Source organism: Scyliorhinus torazame, chromosome 15 (assembly GCF_047496885.1).
Source record: "Scyliorhinus torazame isolate Kashiwa2021f chromosome 15, sScyTor2.1, whole genome shotgun sequence".
Lineage (NCBI taxonomy): Eukaryota > Metazoa > Chordata > Chondrichthyes > Carcharhiniformes > Scyliorhinidae > Scyliorhinus > Scyliorhinus torazame.
The window spans coordinates 198,092,732-198,105,104 of NC_092721.1; the positions used below are offsets into that span (position 1 = coordinate 198,092,732).

General features: G+C 45.4%; 1 protein-coding gene across 1 annotated transcript in view; it reads right to left on the reverse strand.

Annotated features, from left to right (window-relative positions):
• Positions 1–1,120: 1,120 nt before the first annotated feature.
• Positions 1,121–12,373, reverse strand: part of acer3 (alkaline ceramidase 3) — a 201,538-nt gene continuing 190,285 nt past the window's right edge. Inside the window, exons 10-11 of the mRNA XM_072477389.1 lie at positions 7,194–7,239; positions 1,121–5,052 (exon numbers count right to left, since the gene is read on the reverse strand). Coding sequence (XP_072333490.1) covers positions 4,996–5,052; positions 7,194–7,239 — 103 coding nt within the window. The 3' untranslated portion in view covers positions 1,121–4,995. The remainder of the gene's footprint in view (positions 5,053–7,193; positions 7,240–12,373) is intronic.

Genomic DNA, 12,373 nt, shown 5'->3' on the forward strand with positions numbered 1-12,373 from the left:
GATAGCACAATTGCTTCACAGCTCCAGGGTCCCAGGTTCGATTCCGGCTTGCGTCACTGTGTGCTGAGTCTGCACATCCTCCCCGTGTGTGCGTGAGTTTCCTCCGGGTGCTCCGGTTTCCTCCCACAGTCCAAAGATGTGCAGGTTAGGTGGATTGGCCATGATAAATTGCCCTTAGTGCCCAAAATTGCCCTTAGTGTTGGGTGGGGTTACTGGGTTATGGGGATAGGGTGAAGGTGTTGACCTTGGGTAGGGTGCTCTTTCCAAGAGCCGGTGCAGACTCGATGGGCCGAATGGCCTCCTTCTGCACTGTAAATTCTATGATGATAATCTCCTTCCATTCCAGGGTCATTGCTCGTCAAGCTAATTGTATTGAATTCTAAACATTGGATCGTATCTGGAATATAATCTCTGAAAAACAGCATCAGCGGCCATAACGTGAATGCTGAATAGGTGCCAGGGTAAACAATACCAACTTCAGCCCTGTTTACATGAGGGCTGACCCAGTTCAGTCAAAACAGACGCCAGACTACATCTTCCCTCCTACCCCTATTGCCATGGCCCAATCTACCTGTTCTGCCCTCACTACCACCCAAATAGCTGCTCAGATTGAAGAATAGATTTGTGTCGTTTGTGCAAGATTGGCTCTCAGAACAGCTCGACCAGAGAAAGGTAGGAATGATAACTTTTTAAAAACAAATTTAGAAAATAAATTGAGCGTGTGTAACTGGGGTAACGGGTGGACCAGCGTCTGCAAACTGTGCCTCATTAAAGACTCACGTGCAGTACCCGACCCTTATCGATCAAACCCATTTCGATGGCAATTAATAAGCTTGTTCCATTATTTAAACATTACTTGTGAGAAGGCATCATTCACATTAGAGGGGTGGTAGGTCTTCTTGAAGGACATTGGGACAAATAGGTTTGGTTTTTTTTGACAATCCGGCATCTTTTTCTGCAGCCATTTTCTCCGTAGCTAGCCCAAAAATGATCACCTGAATTCTAACAATTCGCTTATCATAATTAGCCACCACCGTTGAACTTAAGGACTCCAGGTGATTAGTCCAGTTACAGTTAAAATTATGGACATGCATATACACACACACACACACACACAATGTTCTTTCATTAGCTTTAATTTTTCACAAAAGTTAGTTACATTAATATTGAAATCTTATTATACATAATTCAAAATAGTGTATGATTTGAAGTCGTCATTTTATTCTTAACACTGGTGCTGTTTTTTTAATTAATGTTGTCTGTTCCTGGCACCTCGAGTGCGCCTTCTCAGCACACACCCATAAAGCTGCTATAGTCATCGCATTGGGCGGAGCAACATTCAACAGAGACACACTTTATAAACAAACGATTGCGGAAATTAGGTGAAGACAATTTGGTCAGTTCATGAATTGATTGTGGAATATTCTAATAACCCCTCCCACACGTGCAATACACTTCAGTGGTGTAGGGGTGTGCAGCAAGGGTTAGGGGCCAGTACAGGTTCACCCTGTAAGCCCGATGTGCGTCTGTTGCCAATGTGATCACATTCACATAGCAGATTGGAAGCCCTTTGAATTATCAGATCAGATAGGAAAGAATCGGGTAGCGACAACACAGGTGCACACTTCCAAAGACACATTCAAATAGGTTATGTCTTAAAGTTATAGAGTCACTCGAATTGGAGATTCATAGCCTTGGTCTGTGAGGACAGGGCACTTTGAAGTGTTATTTACTTGGTATCCAAGCAATGACACTGCATTGAGAGGCGAAAGGTCGTGAAGTGCTCCAATCCTGATCAACAGCACGATCGCAGCAATGTTTGTTTCGCTACATTTGGAATGTTTTCCTGCTCGAGTCATATTTTCAGGAGGAAATCCTCATTTTCAAAAGTATGCGAATTCCCCGCAATAGCGAAACAAACTCCACCAAAGTGACAAACCTCTTGTGTGCTCCAGTGTTCTGCAGTTATATGGAGTAGGCTTTACGTAAAGAAATTCTCAAACCCAAAAAGCAAAAACGAATCAATGAACTTCGGGGCCACATGATTTGCAGAAAATTTTGAAATAGTTACACAATATCGTCCTTCTCACAGCTGGCCACTTGGGGGTGTGACAGTGTGAAGTCAGGGTGGTTTCTGAGCATCAAAAGCAAGGAATCGGGCTCTATCCACAGCACCCTTGTGGCACCTCTCACCGTTGACCATTGCTTGAAATTCCGGCCTTCAGTCACAACACTGCTGAAGCATTTCAGCTGGTCAGGGTGAGTGCGATGGACATGGAGGATAGAGGTCTTTATTTATTGTCGTTTATGAAAGGTGCTCAAAGTCTTGATACAATGTCCATTCTTGGCAGAGCCAGCTAGAGATTTTCATTCTCCCCTTTTGAAATTGTCCCAAAATAAAGTCAAGCTCTCTACCCACATCACTGAACCCAAACCCAGCTACAAAACACAAATTTAAAAACAAGGCAATTCAAAACCCAGCGACGCTTCAGTTCCACAGGAACATAGTTCTCACGATGATGAAATGTCCTTTTTCCACAGTCATGTCCGGTCAGTGAAGCTAACAGTTATACAACAAATGCAGTTAAATTGTACTTGGCTAGTCACATTCTTGTTATTGGAGGAAAGAGCTTTTATTGAACTCAATTGTCTGATAATTGGCAGGTGTACGTTATAAAAGCTGCTTCACACCTGGCTGTTAGCTAGGGTTATCAAGCAGGAGGCAGGCAAACTAAATCGAGATGATGTTGCTGACTGATTTAACCCTCTTATTGAGTGTACACAATGCTCACTACGGCCAACCAATTGCAGGGGAGTGGGAGGGTGATGGATTGGTGTGTGTGTGCATGGGGGGGGGTGAAAAAGAGATGTGGGGCTGGGGGTGGGACTTGGGGGGGGGGGGGGGGGGAGAAAGAGATCCTTCTGGACTCGATACCTGGTCCACGTGTCTATTGTTGTGACTTTCAGACTTACAGTCACCTGGAAATAATGCAGCATTCTTAAGATTCCCAACTCCGTCCATTTTATCATAAATTAAAGCCCAGGCGAAGGTATCAGCAGCCCAAAGGAACACGCACAATATTACTGCATAAGTACCATCAACCATTAGTATCAACAACAATTGACAAGGGATTTGTGTCGCAGCCTCCCTGGAAAATCCCTGCAGAATCAACATTGGCACGTACTGTATGTAGCACTGCAGCCAGAGGTTAACAGAATGTGGCTGGCAAAAGGCACTGGACATGTTGACACGAAGAGGTGCAGACTACAGGACTACCGGGCATTCTCTCTGCTGCACTGATGTAGTGCAAAATTACCTCTTTATGACAGTCCCAACCCAAATCAGTAATCCCGCAAAGAACCACTGAACTGGAAAATATTGGGAAGCCGGAATACTTGGTTCCCTCGGCTAGAGTTGACAGAACGGCAGATTTTGAAGTACACGAGAATGCTTCCGTCTCATCTCTTTCTAAATGCAGATGGACAGGCTGTGCATTGCCAACACTCTTTCCTATATCTTTTAATTGAAAAAAAATCCTTGCAATCGCCGTTATTGGGTCCTATTTCACAGCGGCCAACAGGAGGGATGGACTGTGGTTTGGAGCTTTCAAACGCTTGCGTTACCAGGTGCGTGACATCTGGCTCGTTGACATAGGGATGTACTAGAATGGAGGCCCATTCACCCCTTCCATCAGGCCAGGGGCTTTATTCATCCATGAAAAAATAATTTTGGCGCATTCCATGGCGGTCCATTAGACCTACTCAATTAGAATTGATGTGGTGAAGTCTGGTGTGATGAGAGGGAACGCTAAGGAGCAGTTACCTCCCTGGGGAATTCTTATGGAAATTGTATTTACATTTCCTGACGATCCTGCGAATCCTGGCTGCAGAATGGGAAAATCCCTATTGAATTCTAGGCTCTAATAAACTTTAGCTAGAAAGCTCCAATATAAAAGGTTACTGAAATAAAAGTGAACACGATATTCAGATAAATATAATCCAAACGCAAGCACGCACACAATTTTCAGTTTTACTGTGACCGGCACAAACTGATTAAACTCTTAGAAAACAATAGCCCTGTTATGTCTGCACCACCCCCCCCCCCCCCCCCCTCCTCCCCTCCACCCTATCGTGTTTGTCCCCTCCCCGGCCCCACTATTACTGTTTGACTAGTTACTGAGGCGGGGCAGCAGTGACATTAATTCTCACTCGAATTCCCCCCCCCCACCCCCCACCCCCCCAACTACACCCAGCTCAACCGCGAAATATCCCACGCAATACTGAAACTTGGCGACCTGCCTCAGGAGTGGCGTTAAATGATCAGGAGCAAGGTGCTGGAGTAGGAGGAATGAAGGGGAAAAAATGATAGGCGGGGTACAGTTCCATTCTTCTTCACCCCCCCCAACCCAACTGTTTTGGGATTACCAGCCTCGACCCACACTCCAAGATCCAGAATGGCTTCCGCCTGCCCTCCAATGTATGTTTCTGAAACTCTGTGTTGAGGTACTGCACATCTCTCGAGTTGAGAGCGCAGGAATAATCTCAATAGTGAATCTGGTAGTATTGAAAGCGAGACACAAATAAGAAAAATCTGTTAGAAGGAACAGTGGATCAGTCAGTCTCAGTACATAACTTGTTCACTATTTTGGCCACATATATACCACGTTCAAAAGAACAAGAGCTGCTCTCAAATTAAATTGGTTATTGAAGTGTTATCAGAAACTACCAAACATCATCATACAAGCTGCGGTATTCCTTATTTTCCCCCTCGCACATAATTACCTCCCGTTTAATTCTACTACACCCGGCAGCATTTTCAAAAAAATTAAATACAAAAACTCGGCATGATGGAAATTTATCATCAGTGTTTTTTCTTCTCTTCATGATTCCGTTCAAACCTTTTCACTCATGTACACTCGCTCCGTAGAATCAGATAAAACAGCTCTCGGTGCTGAAGAGCAGCTGGCTCTGAATGGCTTTAGATTTCTGAAGTTTTTAGAGCTTCTTAGGAGGAGGTTCCACCCAGATAACAGGCCACACACCAAGCAGAAACTGCAATTAAAAAAAAACATAAAGTAGCAATGACAGAATGTAGAGAGTGCATCGTTATAATATCTTTCGCCATCTCTCACAGAGTCCTTTACTGCCAATGAAGTACTTTTGAGGTATGGTTGATTGTTGTAATGTCGAAACCTGTGACAATCAAAGTGGGCACAGAAAGTTGCCACCGTTCCTGGCCGTTACCGTGTTGTTGGCTTTTTGTAGTGATGTTGGTTGAGAGAACAATACTGGCTCTGGACCCCGTGGAGAACAGCCCAGATCATCTTCAAAATAGTCTCACTGGACCTTTTATATCCATCTGAAGGGGCAGGCAAGGCCTCACTTTAGCATCTCATCCGATAGTTGTTAGAGGTGCGATGATAGTGGATAAATAATCGGGGCCACATGTGCATACGCCGTGTATCAGCGAGCTGTACTAGTGAGTACATGTAAGAGGCTACAGAGACTGCACACAGTACTAGTGATTACATGGTAGGTTGCGCTATCTGTGGATAATTCTAATGAGTGCATGCTGCAAGTTAAAGAGAGCTCACACAAAGCTGGTGAGTGCATGTTAGGGGCTTCAGTATGGGCAGTGTAAATAGGTCTATGTTAGGGACTGCAGACTCTGTGGGCAGGGCTGGCAAATGCATGCTCGGTATTACAGAGACTGTGCTCCCCATACCACAATATATTAAAAGTTGTGGGTCAGGTGAACTCCATGATACACTTTGGGGTTCTCTAAACCCTGGCCCATAACCTAAGTAATCGCTATTTTTTGTGGAGAGCTTTTGGAAGAGAGGTGCTTACAAAAGGGGTGGGCGGGCTGTTGCCAGTGGGAACAGAGAATCCAAATGGCTGGAGAATTCCAGCTAGTATGCTTTTGAACTCGATCACAAGTAGTCGTGGTGAATGGCGTAGATTCATCCAAGGGGAAGTTAGATAAAACACGAAGGCGAAAGTAATTGAATAGCGTTTGATAAAGTGGCTCAGAGGTGGCCCATATGGAACCAGCCGGTCAATATGGCCCTTTTCTGTACTGCATATTTTGGGTAGTACTATGTAAATTTGCATAGTGCACAGTCTTACTCTATCTCATTAGATTCAAACAAGCCATGCTTCAGGTGCAACTGGCCTTACTTTTCTCCTCCCTTTTGCTCAGTGTTGCTACTTGTTCATAAGTTCCTGCATTTCAATAAGGATTTGTAGAAAGAATTGGCAAACACATTTGAGGAAAACATTGACAGAACTTTATACTGGGCCTTTTTTCTTTTGCATATAAAATATCTCCTGCCCCTACCTCCCAAAGGTACTGACTCATACTGGAGTGTAAACCCATCAGCATCGGTGGCCTCCAGCTCAACCTGGCAACTAGGGAACGGGGAAGCAATGCAGCCATGTCCACGTCACTTGAATCACAATTAAATGTATTTAAATAAAAAGGAAATTCTTGCCCGAAGGAATTCCGTATGCCGTGCCTTATCATTACTAGAGTTTGCAGTTACCTAGCACGGTGGGGCAAATGACCCACAGTACGGCTGGACGTTTCAGCAAAGTGCACAAAAATCAGACCAGAAGGTGCAGCTGAGCTGCTGAAGGGTCTCGACAACGTTCGCCAGCAAGCCCAAAACATCGCGAATGTTATAAACGAGGGCTGTGCTCACTGGAATTTAGAAAGATCAACGTTTTGAAGATATTCAGGTAGGGTATTCAGATAGAAACTATTTCCACAGCTCGGGGTGGTTGGGTGGCTAGAATTCGGCAGCATAGTCTAAACGTTACAGTCAGACCTTTCGGAAGTGAATGAGGAAACACGCCTACACACAAAGTGGGGTAGAGTTTGGAACTCCTCTTCCAGAAACAGCAGCAGTTAATGCTTGGTCAACTACTGATCTTAAACGGGAGATTGATAGATTTGGTGCTCACCAGAGGCAATGAAGAGATAGTAAACAAGGTGGGTGAATCAACTTCGGGCACAGAGCTGCCAAATTATCTGTTCTTATCCCTATAAAAGGATGGATAATTTGGCATCTGTACGTGTAATAAAGCCATTTTCCTCCCGCTCAATACAAAGACTGTGGGAAAGTATTACCTTGTTTTACAAAGCCTTTAAACTTATGGCCACCACTGACACATTACCAGTCTTGACTTACCTTCACTTTAGGTCTGTATTTCAAGTATAGAGTTCTTGTATACATACTGAAAAGGATAGAGAAGATAATTGGATCAGAGTTAGCAGTATATAAGTATATATCAGAGTTAGCAGTATATAACTATATATTGGAGTTAGCAGTACATAAATACACATGCAGGGTTGATAACTGAGGGGGTTAAATCACAATAAGTACAAGTGCACTTGATCATCATTATTGCGCTTAAGTATTCATGTTGCAACACTGTTTGACCCAAACCAGAATTCATGGTCGAATGTTCAGTTGCGTGTGCCAGGGCTCTTAATAAATACAAGTTGCAACACAATTTTCCTAATTTCAAGTTGACTCCTCTTCTGAAGGCACTGGCATTCTGCAACGCTGTTCTATGGCTACATGTCATCCTTTGGCACCCTGTCCCATGTCAGCTACGTGGTGTATTACGGATCTTTTTGACTTTGAAAGAATTCAACTCTTGATTGTCAGGTGAGATGTCGAACAGAGGCCCTGTTAGATATGTGAAAAAGATCATGGGTGCAATTCTCCATTCCAACGGCTAAGTGCCGGCGGCTGCGGAGAATCCGCGGGTGGATCACGATGGGAAAATCAGTGCGGTTCCAGGTACCGGCGCGGGGCTTGCACCGGCGCCACGTGAACCACCGCGGATCACGGCCGGAGAATCACCGGGTCCCGGGCCGCGCATGCGCAGGGCTGACGGCATGCCTGAAAACATGGCACCGGCCATGCTGGAACTCTAAACCATCCACCCCGACCCCACAGCCCACCCCTCACTCCCCCCAGCCCTAGATGCCTCCCGCCAGCGGCACGGATCCTGGACGGGTGTGGCGGTGCTGGACACTGTCCACAGCTGGCAGGCCGGGTTCCCGACTGCTGGATCCACACGTGGGCCGTGCCATCGGGAACTCGGCCCATCGGGGGCGGAGCATCGCGGGTGGGCCGGCGGAAGACGTGTCAACGGCCTTGCGACTGTGCGCGGCATGCACCCCGACGACGCTGATTTGGGGGGGGCAGAGCATCGCCAACCAGCGCCTGCCCAGTGTGCAGCGTCGGAAGCCATTCTCCGCCCGATCGCCAATCCCGATTTCGGCGTCTGGCTACGGAGATCTCCGCCCCATATGGCATTACCTCATACAAACATACAAATGAGGAACAGGAGTAGGCCACATGGCCCCTCGAGCCTGCTCCACCAATCAAGAAGATCATGGCCAATCTGACTGTAACCTCAACTCCACATTCCGGCCAATCCCGATAGCCTTTCACCCCCTTGCTTATCAAGAATCTGATTACCTCTGCCCTAACCAAAGACTCTGCTTCCACCACCTTTTGAGGAAGTGCGTTCCAAAGACGCATGACCCTTGGGAGAAGAATCTTCTCTTCATTGCTGTCCAAAATGGGTGACCCCTTATTTTTAAACAGTGACACCTAGTTCTAGGTGACGCCGGTGCAAGCCCTGCGCTGGTACCTGGAACCGCAGGGTCTTGTCTGTTTCAATCAAGTTGATGGCCTGGCGAGTTCCTGCAGGTGCACCGGCCAAAATGTATCACTCATTCAACCTCACTAAAAAAAATTCTGATCATTATCACATTGCCATTTGTGGGAGCTTGCTGTGCTCAAAGTAGTTGCGGCATTTCCTACATTACAATAGTGAATAGATTTCAAAAGTATTTCATGAGCTGTAAAGTGCTTTGGTACACCAGGTTCTACATAAATGCAAGTCTTTTCTTATTTGATATTTACACTTTGTATCTGGGGCAGCGAAATAGGAAAAGCCAGTAAACGTTGCGCCCTCGTAGCCCAAGGATTGCGGAGACAGATGCTAATTTATAGAACTCGGTCAACTCAGCCAAATCAACAGCTTGCATTTCCAATCACATCTTTTAAAAAAATATATTTTTATTCTCCTTTTTCACATATTCTCTCAAATATACACCCAACAATAAACAATAATCAGTAACAAATGTAATGTCAATCCCCATATCAATAACAACAATCCCACCCACCCACCAAACATTAGCCCGCATGTGAACATAAACAAATGACAAAAAGGAATCTGGAATCACCCATAGTCACCATTAACACACACAGTCCCCCTCCCCCCACTAATGCTCGATGTAATCCAATTCTCGAAAGTGCATAATGAATAACGCCCATGAATTGTAGAACCCCTCCATCCTTCCCCTCAGTTCAAATTTGACCTTTTCAAGTGTCAAGAATTCCAGCACGTCCCCCCGCCACGCCAGGACGAGGGTGGCGAGGTTGATCTCCACCCTATCAGGATCCACCTTCGGGCGATCAACGAGGCGAAGGCTACAACATCTGCCTCCGCGCCCGTTCCCAACCCTGGCTGGTCCGACACCCTGAATATGGCCTCCCGAGGGCTCGGGTCCAGTTACACGTGCACCACTTTAGAGATTACCCCAAAACCCTCCTTCCAGTAATCCTCCAGCTTTGGACAGGACCAAAACATACGAACGTGGTTTGCGGGCACCCCCCCCCCGCCCCGTTTTCCAATCACACCTTTAACGTGTTAAACTTCCCAAGGCACTTCCCAGGAGCTCAATCGGAAAACACTGGATTCCGAGCCACAGAGAGAAATTAGGGCGGATGAGCAAAGGGTCATCCAAGGAGGCAAGAGAGAGAAATCTTCCCCCAATTTACCTCTTAATAAAAAAAATCTCATTTTTGCCCGGTTCAACACTGGTCAGATTTATCTTTGCACTGCATTGTACCAAACCAGGATTTAAAAATATTTAGCATGTATGGGGCGGCACGGTAGTGCAGTAGTTAGCACTGCTGCCTCACAGCGCCAGGGACCCGGGTTCAATTTCGGCCTTGCATGACTCGTGTCGAGTTTGCACTTTCTCTCAGTGTCTGTGTGGGTTTCCTCCGGGTGCTCCGGTTTCCTTTCACAGTCCAAAGATGTGCAAGTTAGGTGAGGTTATGGGGATAGGGTGGGGGCGTGGGCCTAGGTAGGATGCTCTTTCAGAGGGTCAGTGCAGATTTAAATGGGCCGAATGGCCTCCATCTGCACGGTGGGGATTCCATGCATACTCGGTTTCTTTATGATATTACAGGTTTATTATAGCAGCTAAAGACTAAACCATGCAGGACCAGCAGGTCCCTTGGACAGAGATTTGGTTTATCTTACCTGCTCCAGTGGTGAAGGTAAACTTTAACGGCACTATTTCAAGAGCAGCATAGAGTACTAACCAAGTGCAGTGGACAATAATCCTCCCTCAACCTATACCACATAGATTGCAGATGATCCAGAACGTGGTTCATTACGATCTTCTCTGGAGCAATTAGCGATGGGCAATAAATGTTGGCCTGGCCTGCGACACCCACATCCCATGAACAAATAGCAAAAAAAAACCCATTAACAACAAAAAGGAAAACTATTGGTTATTCATCTCATCGAAGTTGGTGGGATATTGCTGGTGCAGAATGGTTGCAGTGCCTGCCTGCTAACATACAGACTTAATAGTCACTGCACTCCTAATATGGTATGACTATTCAACTTTTAACTATTAATCATATTGCTCTTGTTTCACTCTCTGCCTAGTACAAAAGGAATTCTTTGCATGTCTGAAAAGGAAAATAATAAAGTCTTGGATTCATAAAGCGTCTTTCTCAATCTCGGAATACCCCAGAATGCTTAATAGCTGGTGGAGTAATTTTTGAAGTGTGGTCACTGTTGTAATGGTGGTTACATGGATACACTGAACGACATTCACTGGTATTCAATTGTTAATAATTAACAAGGAGACATGATCCTCTGCTAGCATTAAACAAATTACAGTCCCACCCCAATTTGATATCGAGAAGCAACTGAGGGTTAACCACTGACATTAACATGCAATCTGAGAAGTTGCTTTCTCATTTGCGAAAGCTGGAAAACAATACTCCACCCCTCCCCTCCCCAACAGGTTCGCAGCAAACCATGGGCTGGTCTTGTGGCACTGGTTTTCAATGGCTGCCTCCCTTCTAGGCCTCATTCTTTTCTCTTCCACCCCTGCTCTTGTTCCTGGAATATGCCACAAAGTTCAGTACATCATTAACGTCAAGTGATATAAATTTGTCAGAATGACTTCACAAATTTGGTTTAAGGGGCTGAAATTTAAATTAGCGAATTCCTTCCCTGATGCGTTCAAAACATAAGCCTGTGTAATTAGAAAAATGAAAGGGAATGTGTACTGAGTTTCTCACAGTCTGAATCTGACCTTGCACATGACCCCAGGTCACCGTCTGGCTTTTTGATTCTAATCATTTCTCTGCAAAGTACCCCTTGACCCCTGCCTTCCACAGAATGTTTTCTAAACATTATGTAAAAATATGGATTTATTCATGTCCTCTTGTTCCAGACAGCGGTGCAGAAGGAATTAATAAGCGTGCTTCATCTGACATTAGCAAACATGTACATCAAACACACAACAGCATGAATATCAAGAGCAAGAAAATACCATTCATCAAGTCACACCTTTCCCATCCGGAATCAATATATGATTACTTTTATGATCTCCTACACGCTCCATACAACCCAACCACCGAATCAGGAGGAGAGACTAAGTAGACTGGGGCTGTACTCATTGGAATTTAGAAGAATGAAGGGGGATCTTATAGAAACATATTAAATTATGAAGGGAATAGATAGGACAGAAGCAGGGAGGTTGTTTTCACTGCGGGTGAAACTAGAACTAGGAGGCATAGCCTCAAAATAAGGGGGAGCAGATTTAGGACTGAGTTGAGGAGGAACTTCTTCACCCAACGGGTCGGGAATCTATGGAATTCCCTGCCCAGTGAGGCTACCTCGTTTAATGTTTTTAAGGCAAAGGTAGATAGATTTTTGAACAGCAAAGGAATAAAAGGTTACGGTGAGCGGGCGGGTAAGTGGAGCGAAGTCCACAAGAGGATCAGTCATGATCTTATTGAATGGCGGAGCAAGCCTACTCCTGCTCCTAGTTCGTATGTTCTTAATTGTTACGGGGCAGGAGGCTATTTGGCCCATCATGTCTGCACCGCCTCTCCAAATGACTGAGTGCCATTCCCCTGCTTTTTCCCCGCACCCCTGCACATTGTTTCTATTCAAATGATCATCCATATCCTCTTTGAATGCCTCAGTTGAACCTGCCTCCACACTTCCAGACAGTGTATCCCAGACCCCA